The 22,619-nt window shown below is 43.0% G+C and overlaps 1 protein-coding gene across 7 annotated transcripts in view; it reads right to left on the reverse strand.

The window, feature by feature from the left end:
- LRIG2 (leucine rich repeats and immunoglobulin like domains 2) overlaps positions 1–22,619 on the reverse strand; it is an 83,286-nt gene that overhangs the window by 10,564 nt on the left and 50,103 nt on the right. For 5 of the 7 annotated variants that reach the window (XM_032421268.1, XM_032421313.1, XM_032421304.1 and 2 more), the window contains 5 exons: positions 21,870–22,151; positions 20,035–20,484; positions 19,261–19,410; positions 17,140–17,430; positions 9,419–14,519 (listed from right to left, as the gene is read on the reverse strand). In XM_032421268.1, coding sequence (XP_032277159.1) covers positions 14,293–14,519; positions 17,140–17,430; positions 19,261–19,410; positions 20,035–20,484; positions 21,870–22,151 — 1,400 coding nt within the window. In that variant the 3' untranslated portion in view covers positions 9,419–14,292. Of the gene's footprint in view, positions 1–9,418; positions 14,520–15,082; positions 17,431–19,260; positions 19,411–20,034; positions 20,485–21,869; positions 22,152–22,619 lie in introns of those variants that run through there. The other 2 variants (XR_004301380.1, XR_004301381.1) reach the window with 2 other exon arrangements.

Genomic DNA, 22,619 nt, shown 5'->3' on the forward strand with positions numbered 1-22,619 from the left:
TGGCCTGAGCTGATGCAACCATCAGCAATGGAACCACGTACAGTGGAAGGACTGATATCTTTGGTCCGATAACAGGCTGCTCCAGTTTCTTCTCTCTCCTCCTCCCCCTCCTTCTCCTCCAAGCTGATCACATTTCCTTGGTGATTTTCATGCTTAGTCAGTAGGTCTTAGGGGACAAGTATGAATTCCATAGGGACCTTGTCTGTATAAAGTACTCTGTACTAATGTTATCCTCTGTATCTTCCTTCCTCCCTTCCTGCCATAAGCGTTTATTAAACACCTACTATGTGCTATGTGGCGAGCACCCCTATAGAAAAGAAAGCCCTTGAACTCGGACTGGAGCCACCAGGAGAGGCTGTGTATTAAACAAAGATAATGCTACTGATGTGATCAGCAGAAAAATGCATTTCAAGTTGTTTCCTCTCTTCTCTAGACCTCAAAAGAGCTATCACTGTGTGGGAGAAAACTGAGACCCTGGAAGCTACAATGCAGGAATTCCAAGGAATGCTACAAAATCATGAAGAGCCCCCGTAGGTTGAACAAAGTTCTCAAATCCAGGATACTATAAAGAGAGATGAGCGGAACACTTCCTAGCCTTGACTTATTGCCAGGGACTATTTTAATTGTTATATAGTCACTCCCTAAGTCCCTAAAATAGCACTAGGAATTAAATACTCTTATTATTGTCACTTAAAAGATGAGAAATGGAGGCGCGAAGAGGTTAAAGGTCTTGCCCAAGGCAGCAGCTAAGAAGTGGTGGAGCTGGGATTCAAACCTGTGTCATCTCTTTGCAGAGTCCTAAACTACCTGAAATATGGACATTTAAATCAACAGAGTGCTAATTCATGGATCGGAGTGGGGTGGGGTGGATCACTGGATGAGCTTTTTACCCCCAGACTTCCTAGCAGTTAGAGACAGAAAGGTTTTGATAGATGGGAGCACAGGGTGCCTACCATCCCTGCCCCCCATACTTTTAAGGAAGGCTTCTTAAAGGCTAGCCATGCCCCAGACCCACCCACATCTCCTCATGTGTTCCTGACAGCAGACTGGGGCCCCAGTGCCTGACCTGAAGTAAAATCTTCATGTTCTCAAATGCCACACATGGAGACAGATTTGCATGGGTCCCTTTATGTACTAGCAAATTCTATTTCTGCCTGGAAAACCACATGATGTAAATGGTACCCATTGCAGCAATGTCACCGGTCCTAGAAGCCCGAAGCCCTAACTTCTAGACTGGACTCTACCACCTACTGTCCCTTGATGAGGTTTTTTTCACCTGTAAATATTTATTCATTCAGCAAACTGTTTTGAGCCTTTCCACCGTGCCAAGCACGGAGCCCTAAGCCCTGAAACCACTAAGTTGAATTCAATAGTTGCCCCCAAGGAACTCAGGATTTGCTGGTAGAGACAGACCAGGAAGGGGATACTTCTGACACACGGTGCCCTCCCCGGAGCTCCTGAGAGCAAGGGAAGGCCTCACTCACCCTGCTCCTCCCCCCAGGGAATTTGTGAGGCGCAAATGAGATCATACAGGGGAAAGCTCTTTGTAAATAGGAGAGGGTGAGAATGAGGTGTGTGGGGAGGCAGAGGGAGAGGATTTCAACCCAGATGCTGTCTGCCATGTCTGCAGACCTTGGGCAGGCAGCTGGCCAAGCTAAGTGCTCGGCCTGGGGCTGTGAGCCTGGGTGGGGCCTCCTGGATGCGAGAGGACCAAGCCTGAAGCTCTGGGCTCATTATCCCAACAGGCCAAGCCCAAACCTTGCTTCCCAGGCCGAGCAGCTCTGGGCTCTGTCCTGGCAAGAACCTAAACCTATGGATATTACTTTGCTTGGGGCTAAGAGGTTTTGTCACCCCCCACCCCACCTCACTCCCTGACCTCTCCAGGGTCCCAGCTTGAACAGATCTTCCCTCTATTGTGCAGCTGGAGAAGCCCTATTTCCATGAATCCTTTTATATAATGAGAGAGCCCCCGAGGAACGGCGGCCAGAGGTGACGCCAGCCACTGCCGTTCGCTGTGCTGAAGCGCCACCTGGAGGCCAGTCCTAGTTCAAACGAATGGGTAGGTAATGCTTTCCAATGGGCCTCAGCAGGGGAAACAAGAGGAAAAGAGATGCTCAGGCAAGAAAATGGCAGACGACCCCTAAGAGGACCCCATCAGTCCCGTCACCAGCCCCACATCGTCCACCGGTAAGACAGACATTCGAGGGCTGAAATGTCCCAGCTTTTCACTGAGACAGGCTCTCCTCCATGGCCAGGGACCAGTGTGAGACCACCACTGTGTCCCACAGATTCTAAAATCTGGATCCAAAGAGAAAACATGCAAGAAAACCCTCCAGTTTGCCCTGCAGCCCAGACCCCAACCCATCTGATCTCCTATCCCACACTTCCTACTCTCTGGCTAGCTTGGCAAAAGGGATTTTCAGTGGATAAGGCCTCCTTTTGGGGAGAGTTTGTTGATTCTCCTTACATTTCTGGAATCGGCTACCCTACACCAAGCAGGAACACACATTTATCGTGAGCCATTTATTCAGTAGTCGCTGGATGAGTCTATAAAGACATCAACAATAAGCCAAGAGTTCAAAATCAGCATGGAGTTATTTTTGCCTGAAGAAAATCCAAGCCAGATGGTAGCAGAGTATCAGGAAAAGTAAGCCAAGCTCCCAAACTGAGCAAGGAGGTTTAAAAAAAAATCCTCTTACTTTAGGTTTTTCTGCTCACTCCTTTGCCAGACCAGCAATTTAGCTTCCTACCAACTGGGTTTACTGAACTCTTTAGTATCATTGGAAAACAAGATACATAAAGTATTCAAGGTCTCGTTGTCCATCAAAGCGTCCTAGTCCACGCTGTTGGGGACAGCAGCTGTGCGCACTATCCAAGGAGTACCCTCAGAGGCGACAACACGTCTTTGCCTGCAAGCGGCTGCTGGTCCCTCTTCAGGCCGGTGACAATTCAAACAAGGGGCACCCTTCAGAGTAAACCCGGAGGAGACTTGGGGAAAACTAGAATGGGGTTTGAATCTATTAAAAAGCTTACAGCTGTCCCTCACTGACGGGCCAAAGGGCCCAGAGGAAGTGAAGTTGCTGTTTCCTTTAGCCATACTCCCAAATAAGTCAGATTTACTGAAACTGAAGGGTTTCCTTCTCCACAGTAGAAACAATTCCACTTGGTGCTTACAGCAGTCTTGACATGAGATCTTGAGGTGAGTAGTATTATCATTGCTGTCTTGCAGAGAAGGAAGCGGAGACCAAAAGAAGTTGAGTAATCTTCCTGTAAGCAAAGTAGCCAAGATGTGAACCAAGTGTTCTGCTTCCAGTTCTCCCAATACCATCAACTACCATGGCATGAAGCCAACATATTAAGTACTGAAGAGAATATTCTGAAAAGCAATCCGGTTTGCCACAGATTGTTGCAAGAATTCTTACACAATCATTAGAACTATGTTACAGGGTGGAATGTGTAGACCAAGGAAGACCCCCACTGAGGAATAATGCTCACTGGAAGTCAGCTCACACAATACACTTCTTGGGAGGCTCAGAATTTCTGGACTGAACAACAACAAAATTCTCCTTTTTTCCCCACTTCCTTCCTTTCATTTAAGCCAGACAGGCTCTTTGTCCCCTCTAAAGTCCCATGCACATGTTTATAATTATTCTTGAGAAATGATAAAGTGAGTTCCCTCTTGGGAGAGTTAAGAAGAACCGCTACACAATTGGAAAAAACAGACACAATGGGGACAGTGATGAGGGCGGGTCTATGCACCTGGAAAAACCACAATAAAATGCAGAGCTGGAAGGGGCCTCTGAGAGCACCTGATAACAGTCCAAATTCTCTTTGGGCAGAAGACAGAGACCCAGCAGTCAAGTGACTTCCCAAGATCATGTTGTCAGTGAGAGGCAGAGCTGGTCAGAATCCCAGTCCCACTGACTCCTAGCTGAAGGCACTTTTCACTTAATCATTGTTTTAGGAGACTGCGTCTTATTTCTAAATAAAATCCAGTTAGCAATCCAAATCTCCAGCACTACCCCTGAAATGACTCTTTGGGGAAACTGTTGACATTCCCCATCTTGAGCTGTCCTGGATAGGGAAAGGAGGGGAAGAGAAAGGAAAGAAAGGGAAAGGAAGAAGGAGCTTTCCATCCTGAGTCCCCATAACAATAACTAACAGCAGCTAAAATTTATTGAGCGCTGTGCTGGGCACTGTGCTTAGTACTTTATATGTATTAGCTCGTCTAATCCTCTCAACAACCGCACCAGGTAGGCATGATTATTTCCACTTTACAGATAAAGAGGATGTGGCCCAAAGGACCTAAGGCAAGGGCTTAAGCTCCCACAACTGGTAAGAGTAGTAAGGACTGGAGGGTTGTAGCCCAGCTCTGTCCTACATCAAAGCTAGTTCTCTGAACCAATGACTTTTAAAACCATATGGTTGGAGCTCAGTCGGTTAAGCGTCTGCTTTTGGCTCAGGTCATGATCTCAGGGTCTTGGGATCGAGCCCTGCATCAGGCTCCCTGCTCAGCGGGGAGCCTGCTGCTCCCTCTCCCACTGCCCCTGCTTGTGTTCCCTCTCTTGCTGTGTCTCTCTCTGTCAAACAAACAAACAAACAAACAAACAAATAAATAACCATATGGTAAATGCAGGGCCCAGGGAAACTCAAATTTTGGCCAACCACAGGGAATTCTCATGCACTGTCCTGTTGTCCCTGCCAAAAACTGCAGCCCCTGCCTAGCTGAAAGGGGGCATTTCCACCCTGGTAGCAGACTGGGGACTTGAGTTTCTTCCTTCTTCTGCCCAGACTCTTTAACTGGGAGGTTGGGGAAGAGTAAGAGGAGCAATAAGGAAGGAAACATTCAAGACTGGAGGTTTTAGTAGGGTAGAAAACAGACAGGTTTGTTTTCTAAACCAAAGGTATTCTAAAAGCTACACCCTGCCTTCAAGAGCTACAGAAGAAATTCTATGCCATTATGAAACTCTTCCACCACCTTCAGCAACCATTTTGCTAACAAGTCTTGCATCCACTAGAACTTAAGACACAAGAAAGGAGTTCAGGGCAAAAGGAACCAGTCATCTCTCAACTGGAGTTTCTCTTTATAAAATCCCTTTCCCCAAGTGAAGAAAGTAACGTACCCAGCCAGCTCTTAGGGCCCTCTCTAAATGAAGGCTGCCCAAAGGAAGGAGCACTGAGTCTTTCCACAGGGGAAGATCAGAAGGTACTTTTCAAACTTCTTACCTCACTGGGTATTAGTCTTTCAAGCTCAAGGGACCTTTAGGAAACAGTACACCTTTGGCAGGTGAGACGGGCAAGTAAGGTCTACAAAAAGTGTGAGAAAATGCCGGTGCTTGTGGAGGAGTGGGCCCAGAAGGCAAAACTCCTGCCAACATGATGCATTGCTTTTTCTCCAAATCTGCTGTTTATTGCAATTTTGTGCTTCACCAAAATTCTCAGCACCGCACACTTGAATCTTAACCTTAAAGTTCCTTTTCAGTGAAAGCATATCAGTGTAGTCCCTGAGCCACCCCCAGGTTACAGGTATAAAGAACAGGGCCCAAGAAGCAGCAGTAATTCACTGTTTGCAACAACCGTATTTCTTCTCTGCATGGTTTCCGGCATAGAGCATATACTTGTGCACTTGGCTCTGGAGCTCACCCAGAAGAATAAATAATTCAAGCCAGCCTCGATCACTGCCGACCTTAACCACATGCCTATTGTTTTTGAGACAGAGGAATTCGCATCAGCTTTGATGGAGCATTTAAAAGGTACACAAAATTAAACTACTTGATCTGGCATATAACTCAAGAGCGACCAGTCATTCCACACACGGTATTATACTTATGGTGGTAAAAACCTGGTTTGTTCTTGGGAGAGAAGAATAAAATAGGAACTTAAAGGCACTTACTCTTGAATGCTCCAAATACCCTGCTTCTTTGTTCCCAGATGCACTCAACTTAATGGGTACGCTGTAAACACGCAGCGGCTTCTTGCGTTCCGGCGTCATTCAGAGCTGCGGTCGGGGAGGCTCATGACATGTGTGCCAGGCGTCAGAACGACAAGCAAGCCAGCCAGGGTTCGTCGGTTTCATCTCCAGTTTCTCTACAGGGCTTTTCAGTCTAGAAGGCACCGACCCAGGGGCAGAAGACAATGTGGCTCAGTACACAGAACACGGGCTTTGGAGTACGTGGCTGTAGGCAAATCACCTAGCCTGAGTTATAAGAAAATTCTGCCAACCTGGCTGTGTTATTGGAAGACGGTTCGTGTGCTCGGGCTGTCATAACAAGATACCACAGACGGGGTGGCTTACACAACAGCTTTTTGCACAGTTCTGGAGGCTAGAAGTCCATGATCAGTATGTCAGCAGGTTTGATTATTTCGGGACTCTCCCTTGTTGGCCTGCAGAGGGCTGCCTTCTTGCTATGTCCTCACATGGGCTTTCCTCTGTGAACATGCATGTCTGGTGATTAAATTTCTTCTTATAAGGACACCAGTCATATTGGATTAGGGCCCACCCTGCAGATCTCATTTTAACTTCATTACCTCCTTAAGACATTATCCAGTCACATTCTGAGGTACTGGAGATTAGGGCTGCAACATCTGAATTTGGGGGGCACCCAGTTCAGCCGGTAACAAAGACTAAATGACAAAGGTGATAAAAGGTCACATTTTTCCTGTCTTTGGCATAAAGAAAAAACTTGTGCTTTGGAATCATAAAGCATTACTTTTGGGCGCCTGGGTGGCTCAATCAGGTTAGCGTCTGCCTTCTGCTCGGGTCATGGTCGCAGGGTCCTGGGATTGAGCCCTGCGTCGGGCTCCCTGCTCAGCAGGGAGTCTGCTTCTCCCTCTTCCCTTCCCCCCGCTCGTGCTCTCTCTCTCTCTCAAATAAATAAAATCTTTAAAAAAAGAAAATAAAGCATTACGTTCAGCTCCTTGTTCTATTGCTTGGCTAATTATATAAATTTGGGCAAGTTGATTGTCTCATCATCTGTAAAATGAGAATAAGAGTATCTCCCTCAAAGGGATTGTTGTGAAGATCAAGTGCTGAAGTGCTTAACATACTGGAAGGGGTAGGCAGAATGTAGTTGCTATTACTGCATTATTTCTTCCTAGCAATAATTGTGACTAATGCTTCCTATTAGCCTCTTTTTGTCAAAGTGCTTTGGCAGCTAGCCTTGGTGATGGCCGGTGAACCAAATAAAAAAAGTGAGAAATTTCTGTCCTAGGGACTTCAAGAAACATTTCTTGGTTGGCTGAATAAAGACAACAGCAGAGGTGGCAGCTGAAATTTCCCCCAATGGAGCCTTACTACAGCGATTACACAAGTCCACATCAGCCCCCAGCATCAGACCGTGTCCCTCCCAGTATGATGACCCAGGCTCTTCCTCTTCCCTTAACCTAGCTCATGACAGTTTCTCTTCTAACAAAAGTCAAAGGCAGCCCATCCGGAGAGCTCTGGCCAGAAAAACAGCAGGACTAGAAAACAAGCCGCATGCTACCAAAAACTCCACCATGCCAGTGAGCCCCTTTAGGGCAGGGGTTGTTGGCTGAGCTGAAAAGGTGTTTTAAATCGTTGCTTCCAGTCAGGAGGGCCTCAAAGGACAGAAGCCCGGTTCTCAGTTTCGACCATTTCAAACCAGCAAGAATAAAAGGAACCTCCAGAAATGAGTAAGACCAATCCCCATCATGACACATAACCATGTCATTACATGGTCATTACATGGTTACAGCACCGTTCCTCTAACAGGGGTCTGCAGATCTGTGCCTATCCATAAACTATTTGCTACTGGTCCATGACAAAGCACAGAAATCAAGAGTAACGTTTAGAAATTTTAGCAGCAGTTTGACAGTAATTTTACGTCCGTTAAATCTATAATAATTTTATGGTTGTTATTTTTGTCTTATTTCATTTTTCTAGAAATTCATTCTTACTGTATCTTACGAAAGTACTGGTCCATGGCCACTAGTCCAGCAGCACAGACAGCTTCAGTGCTGGGTTACAAGCTTCTAAATAGCTGGGCGTGAACAACTCTCCTAATTCAGCACGATGTGGCTACTTGGGCTCCAGTATATCCCCCTCCAAATAAAAAAATACAGTAAAAACCATAGCATTTTTCTTCATTCCACCTTGAGAAGAAAACGGTAGTCTGTTTTCTTATCAGGAATATAATAAAAACCAGCTTCCAGGATACATTCCAGTCCAAACTTCACCATACTGGAAGTCATCAATGTCCAGAGGACATTTTTCTTCAAATATTTCTGAAGACCCCAGCACAATACTCTGTTCAGAACTAGAAGGTATCAGTGGGGACAATTCTGAATGTGAGACACAAAATCGGGATTCAAGTCCTGGCTTTACCGCCTAAAAGCTTTTTGACATCGTGTAAGTGATAATCTCACCAAGCCAAATTCCTTAACTACGAAAAATGGAGATTAAAGTTATCTGCCCAATCTGTATCTTAGGAGTGTTCTGAGATTCAAGTAATGTCTGTGGAATGTGTCCTGTAAAGAGCAGGAGAAGAACATGATGGGAATGGGACGAGTACTGTGGGCCCAGCCTTCAAAGAATAAATAGGAGCTTTTGACAGACTCAAAAGAAATAGTTCGGGGGCGCCTGGGTAGCTCAGTTGGTTAAGTGGCTGCCTTCGGCTCAGGTCATGATCCCAGGGTCCTGGGATCGAGCCCCGCATCGGGCTCCCTGCTCAGGGGAGTCTGCTTCTCCCTCTCTCTGCTGCTCCCCCTGCTTGTGCTCTCTTGCTGTCAAATAAATAAAATCTTTAAAAAAAAGAAAAATAGTCCCTAATATAGTACAGTGAGGAAGCTGACCAGAATACTGACATTCTTCAAATATTTTGTTAATTTTGATTTAGAAAAAAAAATTTGATTTAGAAAATGATGCCTTCAGGGCACCTGGGTGGCTCAGATGGTTAAGCGGCTGCCTTCGGCTCAGGTCATGATCCCGGGGTCCTGGGACCAAGTCCGGCATCGGGCTCCCTGCTCAGCAGGGAGCCTGCTTCTCCCTCTGCCTCTCCCCCTGCTTGTGTTCTCTCTCTCTCTCTCCCTGTCTCTCATGAATAAAATCTTAAAAAAAAAAGAAAGAAAATGATGCCTTCAAATCTTTCCCTGTGTAGAAAGTACTCTTATTTTCTCATGAACTATTAAGTGTGTTTGTTTCCATCCATCCCGCCAGGCATCTAGCACCATGGTGGACACAATGAGGGAGGCAAAGAAGAGCACACAGCACTGGCCGTTGGGAAGCCGAGGGCTGCAGGGTGTTCCGATGGCAGGCTCCAGACAGTATGTGACTCAAACACAGCAGAAATGAGAGAGGGGAAATAACTTACACAACTCTTTGGGGACCCCCTCAAAGGACCACAAACTTAAAAATACACCATTTCCCTCCTATACTTCAAGGCAACAGAAGACGAGAAAATCGTAATGTATTTTAGCTTTATTGGAGACATATTACAGTAGACAAACAGGTAGACAAACACATGCCTTATAAAATATACATTCTCATGTGTGAGAAAATATAAATAGATACTAGGAAAGGACCACACTGAACAACCTGGCTTATAACTCTCTTTCGGTACATCTAGTACCAGGGCTGCTCAGACTGACCTCCTCTGATGGGAAAAAGGGGGAACAGAAGAGGGTAGAAATAGTCTATCGATCAAGAGGCCACTTTAAGTAGCCAAGAGATACTCCAAGAGCACTTGACCACCTGATGATCAATTTCTCTTTCAAGACAGTTATAGTTGATAAAGGATCACTTTACTTTTTATCTAAAAACAGGCTCATACCAAGTTGTTTTTTCACCCCCACCCCACTCATTGGTGGAGATTAATAGGGCTGCTAAGAAACACTGAACAAACAACCTTAAGGGAGCAGGTCCAAATATTACTCTTCACACACACACACCAACACATGCACACACGTGCACACAGACACACACACATGTCCCTACCTATTACCCACAAAATCTTCAGATGATTCATGGGCTTGCAGGTGTTTTGTAAAGAGCAGCTTGTAATATATCTCTTAATTCAGAACTTGTTATTTTTGTCAACAAACCAGGCAGTTGTCCAAAAAAGAAAAAAAAATTAAGGCTAACTGATGTTGGTTGAGACTGTACTCTAAACCAAAAAGTTCTAAGTTAGAAGCAGGAGGGAAAAACATCTGCCAGACTGAACTGGGAAAGAGGCCACGTCATAGAAGAATGAGACATTCCTTGCAGGTTGCCAAAAATCTCAGCTCAACCTTCTAAGGCCCAACTGCTTCACAATTACCTCTGTAATCTGCATTAAGAAGCAAACTCAGAAATGGAGCACATAGCATTTAAAATGGCAGTAAATTTACCCCTGTTGCTCCATTATCTCCTGGTATTTCTGTGGATATTAAAATGACTGGAAAAGGCTATAACGCTCTTGGGTAAAATACTGGGTGTAAAGCTAAACACAATTCCAATCCCATTCCAACTAAGTCCTGCTGGTAAGAAGAAACAGGCATAAAAATTAAGGAATAAAAAGGAGGGTCATAATACATTATATAGACTCTTAAAGTTTTTATTATGGTAATGCCATTTGTGTTAGTAACTAGTTATAGATTTCTTCAGAAGTGTAAGCCCAGACTTTCATGTTTTTAGCCATTAACACAGAACAGGCTCCTTTTGTCAACCAAAAACCAAAACTCTTGAGCTGAAAAAAATTTAAGTGCTCTATACTTACTGTATATAAAGGTTTTGAAGGGGGAAGTTTTAAGTCTGTCAGATTGCTTCTGGAAATTTCCCATGATAAAATTGAGAGAGACCTAAAAGTCATCTTGCCCATATTCCATTCTTAATGCAGAAATTTCTTCAGTGCTATTAACAGATGATTATTTAGCTTCCACGTGTACTTTTCCCACAAAACACGGATTATTCCAATTATCGGACAAACCTAATCGTTAGATAATTAGTTTATATAGTATTACTAGCAAGTGTATACTGCACCTCCCTAATAACTTCTGCCCCACAGAACGGGGGCAGACATGACCCCTGTCCTCAGGAATAAAAAGAGTGAATTTAATCCTAATTCATGGTGACACTTTAAGTAATTAAAGACTCTTATCCTATCTCCCATCTCTTAGGAAAATGGGCAAGAGTCTAAGTTGCCAGACATCTTAATGTTGCTTTTACAACCCCCCAATGGGCAGTGTGAAGGCAACTATTTTTAAATATGAAAGTTACCTTTCAGAAAAATACACATAAAACACTCTGAGATGGCACATTAGAGGGTTTCTGATACTTCGTATCCCATAGAGTAACTTGCACAACTAGGGAGAGCACTTTAGAAGCGGCTGAATGACAGAAACCCAATGGCTTATGTAGAGACCATGTGCCAGTAGGGTGTGTGGAGTTAAAGGAAGATGCTATTTCTTCTTCCGGGTAGACTTGAAGAATCGGGCTAAGAGGGGGACAACTTAAGAGAGTTTACGTATCCCTACTGATACAAGGAGATCACTGGGTGAGGGGCAGACATCTCTCTCTCGGCATTTTACTTTGCCTTGCTTTACAACATCCCTGATTTAAGAGGCATTAGGCAGACATCACACTGCAGGGAAGACACACTCATGAGCCACTAACCCTGTTTACAGTAGAGGGATAAATCACTGCTTGGTCAAAAACATATGCAATAATGAAAAATTTCAGCCAAGTCCTTCTCCTAAGATTAGAATTTATTAAATTTATTATTATTTTTTTAAAACCAGGGGTAGGCTCTTCACGTTTAAACAAATTCTTGACTAGTTCTGTAGTTGTTTCGGCAAGCTAGGAGTATCTGGGAAGGCATCTCAGCCACTGGTGTTGACATAAGGGAGACCGTGGCCATTTGGGAGACCAGACCGTGACAGTCGTAGGAGGAACAGGACCCCTGCTAGGGCAGACGCAGCACTCCTGTACTCTAAGTATTTTCTCGGACACTGGTTCGCAGCCTGGTTTTCGGTTCTGTCACCCTAACAGCCGATGCTCACCTGCAGCCTCATTCTAACTACACCTTTTCACTCAAGAAAAGTCTGTCAGCATTTGAGTGAGAGTACAGGAGAGTAACAGGATTACCTGTACAAATGAAGACATCTGAAAGGTAAGGGAGCCACAAACCAGCTACAGATTAGCCGCAGGGCCCCCCTCACCTGCTTCTGATGCTCAGGCATGCGGCGGCACCAGCATTCAGAGCCACTGCTCTGGACAGCCGTCGGGGGCTTCCATCGAGTCAACCCTCGTCGTTCACTGAGACGGTTTCAAAGCAGAATAGCTCTTCTCCTCGAGAATATTTCTTACACTGTCCCTCCTGCTATGGAGGAAGTGAATCTGGCTCAAGTCAGAGTAAGCAGCATCACTCTCGTTACTCTAACAAACATTTCGTGAAAGCAGCTTTTTATTAGAGGAGCAGAATCTTCCTTGGTTCCTGGAGGCATCACAGATTCACAGAACATTACAGCTGGAAAGGGCTTTAGAGCATCCAGTAGAATTCCCTCATTTCATAAATGAGAAAATCAGGCTAAGAAGTAGACACTTGCCCCTGACTGCACAGCCAGTAAGGACCAGAGCCAGGAACAAAATCAGGTCTCCTGATTCTAAGTCAGCCCTGTACAGATAACAGTACAACCTAGTAAGGAAGAAGAAGAATCACAAATTGAAAGGATGGGAAAATAGTGATACTTAAGAAGTTCGAAGTAAAAATGAACAGAGGCTGACAGTTTGAAAAAGAAAAGAGACAAAGGCTTGGTGGTACAAAACCGCTAAAGAGACGCCACTGCCTATGGGAGAAAAAAACTAGGATTTGAGAACTAGTATGCAATTCAACTTTGTGGCAAAAAGCGAAGACATTATGTGAGTTTAGAACCCTTGAAATGCACAATAACTTAGAAATAGATATTTTCATTTAAGTGATGGGAGTCATCTAGCACATAACTAGTACTCACTAGATTGAGAGGACAGAATCTGACAGCCTAAGTAAGGAAATCTGAAAGAACAAAGAAAAAACGAACTTTAGTCCATTACATTCCATTAGAAGTTCTTTGTTCATATAAAGCTTTTTGCTATCAAAAATTCAAGAGAACTTTTTGGCTTAAATAATCACTTGTATAAACAAGGAAAACACTCTAAAGCTTTACAGTTTATGAATTTGTGCACCTTCGACTTACCCAAAAGCACTCTTCCCTTCTTAAGATATACTGTGCCTTGGTAGAAGAAATACAAAAAAACAAACTGAAAAGAAGCATCTTTGGTTTCCTCATCAACTAAGGACTTTGCTGAAAGATATTCCCAAAAGAAATTTTCTCTCTGTGCACATGGCTATGACAAGACTGCTAGTCTTTTGAGTCTTCTTATGCTATTATTACCTGGCACTTGTAAACAGATGGCAAATGACTAGATGTGTGAACTTCTAGGTATGAAGAAAGTGGTTAATTACACCAAGACTGTGTTTGTGTGTATGCAATCACTAGGTACCCTGCCTCTATACATATACTTCTTAACAAACACATTTTTAAAACTTTAAACAAAGTCTTTAGGTTCACTAAACCAAGTCATACAAAATCTGTGGTCTGAGAAGCTGCTGTCAATATTATAACTGGATATTATGTATAATTTTGGCATATCAAAAATATTTACAATGCAGCTAACACATATGGTCAATGAATACAAAAATTATTTATAAATGCACATATATTTACAATGAGATCCCTGGGTGACAGGGACCAAAAAAAAAAAAAAAAGATTCACAAGAATACAACACCCCTTGATGTGGTAACAGTTGGTCAAGCCTGGGATTCTTGTCAAAGACCTTGAATATCAAAGCCTCGGTCTCAACTAGATGCTTAAAACCACTGAAGAATCCCAGACACACCTCCCAGAGGGCTCCGAAGTTACTTCTGTTCCTTGGAAGACACAACAGAACAGTGATGTTTTCTCAGAATCATTCTGCAGGTTGAGACAATCCAGCATGTTAAGCAGCAATGAGGCTCTCCCTAATAGGCAATGCACAGCTGGGCACAACCCCGTGGAACCATCAGCAAGCACAGTTGTCCTGTATTTTCCTCTGCCCGTGTTGCACATGTTTTATTAGATGTACCCATTTCTGTCAGCCGTTTCCCCTTCTTCCTCAGGAATAAGCCCAAACAAATGCCTGGCCCACCTCGGTGGGGTCAGATGTAATTGCAGACAGGGTAAAGCAAATGCTGACTTTGGGGTTTCTTCTGAACTCTGAGGTAGTAAATACAAAATGAATTAACTGGAGTCTTGGCCCAGATTTCAGCCTGGAGTGAGGTTCATGTGCCCTCACTACCATCTTGAATGTTCCGAGTCCTACTAAAATCAAAAGCATGGTCGTGCAACCTGTGACAGGGCGTGGGGGAGGCAGAACCCTCTGGGCCACTCTCTGCCAGACCCTCATTCTGATGGAGTTGTGGTGGCTCAAGGACTGGCTGCTGGGAAAAGGGAGGATGAGGCAGGCCTAGTTCTTTGCTTATGTTCCAAAGAGGCCGCGGCAACGTTTCTGAGAACAAAAGACAATAATCAGTGGCAAATGGAAGTTCAAAATTAATGGTCTAAAACTTCATTTTCTTTTACCCAAATCCTCCCAGAAAGAAAGATACCCAATATTCCTGAATAAGGACATTGAGAGCAAATGTACACTTGCCATCTTCTTAGCAACAGTTAACAAAAGAAAACAAAATAGAAACTGGAACCATGGTCTTTCAACAAGTTTAACCAAGTATTTACTGAAACCTTGCGATATGTCCTCTGCTTTCATCTATTATTAGTGGTTCTGCTGCTACAAAAATTTAAAAATAAAATTCTTTAGACACATGGAAACAGACTAAAATAGTATCCATATTGTAGTGAAAGTTGCATGATACAAAAATCACTGATTCAGTGCAGCTATTACATCTTTAAATAACAAATGAGTATGTTTAAAAAAAATTGTTTTAAAAATAAACCATCTCCCTCCAGCTTCTAGCATGCCAGTAATTCTAACAACAAAATAATAACCAAAAGCAGCAATTTTAAATCAGATTATCTGTACTTTGGTTTCAAAAATATGCATTTCTCATTCACCTTATTTACTGCAGTGGTGAGCTCTTTCCCCAAAGGATATTTGTTGAAAGCTATATTAACTTCATGGGGATGCATTTTGGAGAAAGTCAGGCAAAACATTCTGGAAACAAACACTCAGAAATAAAAACAAAACCCTTGTGGAAAAGTAAGCTAGGGCAGGGTTTCTTAAGCTTTAACGTGCATACAAATAACCTGGGGATCTTGTTAAAATAAAGATTCTGGTTCACTGGGTCCGGGGTGGGAACCTTGGTCTGCATTTCTAACAAGCTCCTAGGTAATGCTGAAGCTGAGACCACACTGTGAGTAGCAAGGAGCTAGAGCACCCCAGGGAGGAATGAGCAATGCACCAAAGCACTCATTTGCTGACTTCCTCACTTACAGACCAAGTTAACAACTGAGATATCCCGAAAGTTAGGAAAAAGATGCACTGCACTTTCGGTTCTACTTAAAGTCTTTTTATGTGTGTAACTCTTTTAGGACATGGGAACACGGAATTAAGTGTTGGTGCACTTCTTTCATGGACACTGAACTTTAAAGCCAAGACATACTTTTCTCTGACTTGTACCCTCTTTAGAAATCTTTGGAGTTGGTCTCTTAAGAATAAGAGAGCACATCTTAAAAGTCCCATGTCATGTTTAGTTTTGTGAGGAACTGTCAAGCTGGTTTTTAGAGTGGCCGTACCATTCTGCATTCCCACCAGCAATGTTTGAGTGCCCCCAGTTTCTCTGCATCATAACCAACATTTTGTCACAATTTTTTTTTTTTTTTAAATTTTAGCTCTTCTGATTAGGGTGTAATGACCTGTTATTGTGGTTTCAGTTTGCATTTCTTTGATGTCTAATGATGTTGACTATCTTTCATTTGCCATCTGTGTATATCTATATTCTCTTAGGTGAAATGTCTGTCCAGTTCCTCTGCCCATTTTCTCATTGACTGGCTGAGGACCAGTTCAGTTTTGAGAGTTCTTTATACATTGATACTCTTTATTAAGCGAATGGTTAAACAAAAGGTAGACATCTATATCTTGGAATGCTACTCAGCAACAGAAATGAATAGACTTAATATACAACAACTTGATGAATTTTGAGAGAATTTTGCTGAGGGAAAAAAGCCAATTCCAAGCTTACATGCTGTATGATTCTATCTACATCACATTCTTGAAAGGGCAAGATGTTCCCAGGAGGGGAAACTGGGTAAAGGGGACAAGGGAAACTCTCTGTTCTTACAACTGCATGGGGCTCTATAATTATCTCAAAATAAAAAGAATAGATTTAAAAAAAAAAAAAAAGTCCCATGTCAGCTCATGTACTCCTGCCAGAACCACCCCTGGAAGCACCTGCAGTCCTCACCCCCACCCAACTTCCTGTGCCCTTCCATTTTAGGCTGACAGGAGGGTGACAGCTGATGAAAAACCTGGATGGACAGGAAGACATGCGCAGTAGTGCCCTTCCCAGTCTAGAAAGAATTTTGTCTTACTGACCGAGGTGTTACCACATGCCTCCTCTGCCCATGTGACATGTGTGTCTTCTCCCGGACCGTGGAGGAGGGCAGCCACTATCCCGTAACTGTGTCCCCACTTCGGGCCCTGGATCGTAATGCCTCACACACGAAAGCAAACACTGGCTAAGTGATACTGACATTCAATATTTACCTGCTAGAACAGCAACCAAATCATTTTTAAACCTTCTCAGTAAAAATCTCCACCAAATTATATCCTCGGCATATCCAATTTCCATTATTTAAATAAAGATGGAAGAAAAAACACCTATATGAAACTTTTTAAAAGCTTTTTCTATATGGCTTCTGAATTTCTAGAAGTGTGATCTTGATACACCCACAGAAGCTGTTTCCATCCTACAGATGCAGACTTCTCTGTAATTCTAATCTCTGAAAATCTCTGGCCCTAGCTTATACCAGCTAGCAGTAGCTAATCACTCTATTACACCAATTTGCTTGCTTCCTGTCAAATCCGAGTGCCACTTATAGGACAGAAGGAAAAATCAAGTAGGTGAGAGTAAAAACAAAACAAAATAAACAAAAAACACTGTGCCCTTTACCACTGCTCATCTGTGTGGAGGGAAGTTTCTTCTCATTTATCCTCTCATGGTTGGTGGGAAAGGCAGCCATCTCTCTGTCTACTGATGATACCAGGCTCTCCAGGGTAGGGGCATCTTGGGCAGGATGTGCCAAATATGTCTCTTTGGGCATCTGGACCATGAGGCTGGACAGTGTCTGATCTAGAACATCTTCCTCAGCAATATAGGTGTACGGACAGTATTCTCGGGTCCTGGAGTAGATGTTGGCATTGTCATAACAATCAGAGCAAATAACCCGGGTACCAGGGCCACCTGATGACAACACAGGAAAGAATCCTTCAGTTAAGGAGTCAGCTTTGCCGATCACCAGTTTTCTACACCAGCTGTCACCATCATCCCCACAGCTGGCATCGATTCAGCACTTACTTGATAAACCAGGTAACGTCTCAAGGTCTTTCTGTGAATTAACTAATTTAATCCTCACAGCATCCCCATGAGGTAGGTACTATGTACCCCCACTTTACAGATGGGGTAACTACAACACAAGAGATATGAGGGAACTTGCTCCAAGACACTGCTACAATACAGAGCTGAAATCTACACTCAGACACTCTGGGCTCCAGAGCCCATGCTCTTGAATGCTACAGTAAACCATCTCTGTCCGGCCTGGATAAGGTCATGCCCAATTCAAGGGAACCAAGATAAGGCTGCACTGTGCCACAAGACACATGTTTGGCTGAAGCGAACTAAAGCAGAGAACAAGGAGTTATGAGGACTGCACTTTACAAAGCCCACATTACTTTCATGAGTCAAGGGATCAAGCAACACTCCTGGCTCAAAGTACCCCGAGAAAAAGCCTCTGATGGTCAAGAGTCCTGCCTGACACATGTGCGTGTCTGGCAGAGGTAAAGTTTAATAATGAGCTCCCCAGACTGTTACATGCTTTGAAAACTGTTCAAAGAGAGAAAAGAGAGTGAGAAATAAAGAGCAAGTAACTTCTTGATCAAGCAACACTGTTAGAACTGGAAGTTAGTTTGGCCCAGAAAGCAGGGTTATTTCCCACCAATTCAAAGAGTAGAGGCATTTAAAGATTCTTCTAAAAGCTAGAGGTACCCAAAATAAAATCCAATTTAGCGATTAAACAGATAAACCCTGTTAACGCTCAGCCTAAAAAAATCTCTGTACAAACAGAAAAGGCCTTTCATTTGTATAGTACTTGAAGCACTACACCGATTTGTTGAAAGGATCTGTGAGAATCTTGAGAGAAGTCCTTTATAAAATATTGTTTCTTTATTTTAAAAATGAGAAAGTTAAAGCTCAGATTTAAGTAACTTGTTCATGGTCCCAGAGCCGGAAACAGGAACTAGGAATCAAACCCAATTCTTCTATCCCTCAATTCACCTCCCCGAGTTCTGTCACTCCCTGAGGGAAGGGAGGAGTGGGGAAGAGAAGTAGTACTAGAAATTGGGTTCATTTAATTAGGGAACATTTTGTATCTCTCTGATTTCTCCAACATATGCTGAGAATCACCACTGCCCTTTAAACTTCAGTGAATATCAACCTGTCAGCAGGAGACACAAACCTCCCCTGGATATGGCCTAAAGAGTGCTCATGTCTTAAAAAGTTAAGACACCTCAAAAAAGTTTCTAGAGCACCTCCTTCTCATAATAATACTTCAGTTTGGGAGCCTTTGCTGGGTACGCCAATCTCTTGTTTTGAGATGTGTTTCTCCTTTCTGTCACATGATTTTCTTCTCTGTTAAGATTTTGGTCAATTTCCATCCTATTTTGCACGGAGCCAAATGTTTTCACTGAGTATCTTGCTTTAAAATGCTGCCTCAAGTGGTGCCTGGGTGGCTCAGTCGTTAGGTGTCTGCCTTCGGCTCAGGTCATGATCCCAGGGTCCTGGGATCGAGCCCCACTCATCGGGCTCCCTGCTCGGCGGGAAGCCTGCTTCTCCCTCTCCCACTCCCCCTGCTTGTGGTCCCTCTCTCGCTGTGTCTCTCTCTGTCAAATAAATAAATAAAATCTTTACAAAATCAAAAAAAATGTTGCCTCAGGTTAATGGGGAAAACTACACATTGACAAATAAACTCAACAGAATAGGCTGAAATTGTAAGCACATACAACAAAGAGTCATTACCATCGGCGCCCTTGTGTAAATATCCATTGGCAGGAGGCATGAGTTGCTGATGACTGCCTGCCTCAGAGTTGCTGTAGCCTTCCTGTGGCTCCGACAGTGTTCCTTGGGAAGACAAGTAGCTGGGAATGTCTGCAGGCAGATTAAGCTCCTCTGTAAAAGAGACATCTGTAACTCTCAAATAACGTTAGGCAACACTCAGAAGACTATTGTGCAAAGGTGCTCCACTCTGATACGTCTACTGGCCAGGAAAATCGTATGTACCTAGGAACTCAACAAGTCTTAGAATTTCCCCCCAAAACTCTTTCTTGCTAAAATTCTTTTCAAAGCCTCATTTTAAAAGTATTACTGAAAGAGGCAAAACCTAAAGTCTGAAATCTTATCCATAGGAGTACTTTCACAGTCTACCTGACTGAGCCTCTTCTCTTTCAGAATTTCGGGGGACGGGGGGGTGAAAGGCCGATCCCAGTCAGAAGGGCTCCACTCTTCCCCCACAGAGAAGCTCGGATGGAAATGAGCCTTAAGGATTAAAGAAAGAAGGTGCACCTGTAACGTGTTTGTAAGAGCAAGGTTTTGGGGCACTGTCTACAAATTCTTAAAATTATTCATCAGAGAGGTTCCATTTTATCAAGGAAGGAGGACATTTTAACAAAAAAACTCTTCCTCCTACCACACATAAAGTATCAAAGCTCCACAGCTTTTAATATTTTACAATAAATTGTATACTACGTTCCTGACTCAAGTACAAGCCATAGGTGTCGACTGGGTACCACTCACCTGTGTTCGTGATACTATAGTCTTCATTCTTCCTTCTCATGTGGTAAATAACAATGACCCAGATCAAAGAGGTGCCCACAACACAGCAGACCACAACAATGATGACGATGCCAACTGTGGTCCAGCCATCATCTTCATGCCCAATGCTACTCTGGGAAGAGTCACAGTTGGGGGATGAAATGACATTCAGGTAAATGTGACCACGTTCTGTCCCAAGGGTGTTAGACATAATGCAGGTGTATTTCCCAGCATCTTCCAGGCCAGCATCGACAATGATGAGAAGCTGGTTGGCTGCAGCAAAGAAGTGCCGTTCTGTCACTAGCAGGGGCCCATCATCTTTGGTCCAGTTGAGGCGAGGGGCAGGACTCCCTCCAGCTATGCACTGTAATACCGCAGTTTCACCTCGCGTTACTGTCTTGTCCTCCAGCGGTCTGATAAATGAGGGTGTCTCTAACAGAAAGATGTATAAAAAATCATGTTAAACCATTTTATTTCTTAAATCCTACTGAATCAGATGAATGAGGTGATGATGAAATACGTAAGCCCTTTCAGGGACACCTGGGTGGCTCAGTGGGCTAAGGAGCCGACTCTGGATTACAGCTCAGGTCATGATCTCCGGGGCCTGGGATCAAGCCCTGTGTCAGGCGCCGCACTCAGTGTGGAGTCTGCCTGAGATTCCCTCTCTCCCTCTTCCACCCCTAAGATAAATAAATAAACCCTTAGAAAAAAAATAAGTAAACACTTTCATATACTTATGGGAAGATTAGAAGTTAGTGTTTCAGAAAAGCGAAAGCCTCAAAAATCTTATCTCACTAATTCTACCTTAGGCAAGCTATCCTAAGCAAGGAAGTTAAAGATTTATACACAAACAGGTTTATTATGAAACTAGTTGTAATTTTTAAAAATAAAGGAAAAAGATCTTTAAATCTAGCAGGAAAAGTTGTAAGTAAACCATAGTACAGGCACATGATATTTTTTGAAGACTTAATGACAGAGTAACCCTTGTGATACAATATTTAAGAGGATAAAAGTAGGTATACATAACTACATGAAAATGTGTTTTTAAAAAAGTCCAGAATATGCCAAAATCTTTAACAGTGTTTTAGTGACTTTCCCTTTTTCTAATTTTCTATATATCCTAAATTTTTAAAACTATATACTTATTTTTCTGATTACACAAGGAAATAACACAAACCAACAAACTTTTAAAAAACCTAACATCTAGGGGAATACAGAAATAGAAAGCAGAATCTGCCTTTGAGTTGAGTCCCATGAAGACAAGTATTCTCATAAGAAAAAAAAATAGGCTTGTCAGAGGAACTCTTTAGGGAAAAAACATTTTATTTTACCAGAACATAGGATCAAGAGGAGTACATTGGAAGGAAAACAGAAAATCTAACCAGAAGATGGTCATTTTTTGTGCATTAAATTTTTTTTTTAAATAAACTAGGAAAAAAACAAATTGTCTTGAGTTGTCTGTGAAGCAGTATAAAACAACTGCAAACTCACTGCTGAATAGAAAAAACATATATGAACTGAAAACTCCAGGAGGTGATGTAACAGGATAAAGGGATTTGAATTTTCAATTCATGTGATAAAGATCTCTAATTCTGCCCTCACTACTTCCCCAGGTTTCAGTTATCTGATCCACTAATATCCTAGGCTAACATAACCCTGTATGTATTGGCAAAAAAAAGTGACAAAGATAGAAGGATCACAATTAAAATCTCAAACTTAGACTTCTTTTTTTTTTTTTTTTTTGCCATTAAGACCAGCGTAGACCCTTAATAAAAAGGCTCCAACCAAAGCAGGGACCCATGGGGCAGTACACATACCTAATACTGTGAGTGAGGCATTTGCTGAGAGGCCTCCAGCTATATTTTGTGCCATGCAGCTATAGATTCCCATGTCTTCTATCTTCACGTTGGCAATGAAGAAGACATCATCCTCGGGCATGACATGCATGCGTCTTTCTCGAGCCGCAGGAAAGTCAGTGCCACCATCTTTCTGCCAGGAAATCTGAGGTGCAGGGTGCCCCTCTGCAGCACACTCTAATCTGGCCATGGCACCAGTGCGAATAGTGAGATCCATTGGCGTTTTCAGGAAAGATGGCATCTCTGTTTCAAGAAAGATCCCCGAAACAAAGTGGGTGGGGCGGTGGTAATACACACACACACACACACACACACACACACACACACACACACTTATACACACATACACAAAGTACCAACTCGTAATATTCTACTTCTTTCAGAAGGCATGCTCTCTGGATTGACAGTAAATACAACTTCAGAGGCCATCTTTTCTCTTTGAACCTCAGAGAACTTGGGAGTACAGTGATAACTCTTCTAGAATGCATGACACGTCTACCTGTCTCTCTGATGGGGACAGGAAAGGTAGAAGGCCACAAACCTTTCAGAACTCCGTACATTTATTATGACTCCCTTACTTAAGAGACTAAACGGTGCTTTCCAAACTAACATTTACAAAGCTGTCATGGCAAATGCATGCAAAAAGAAATTTATACCAAAAAATAAAATACAGAATACAAAAAATTTATGCCTTCAAAAATCTCATGGAAC

Source organism: Phoca vitulina, unplaced genomic scaffold (assembly GCF_004348235.1).
Source record: "Phoca vitulina isolate PV1807 unplaced genomic scaffold, GSC_HSeal_1.0 scaffold2, whole genome shotgun sequence".
In the NCBI taxonomy this organism is placed as follows: Eukaryota; Metazoa; Chordata; class Mammalia; order Carnivora; family Phocidae; genus Phoca; species Phoca vitulina.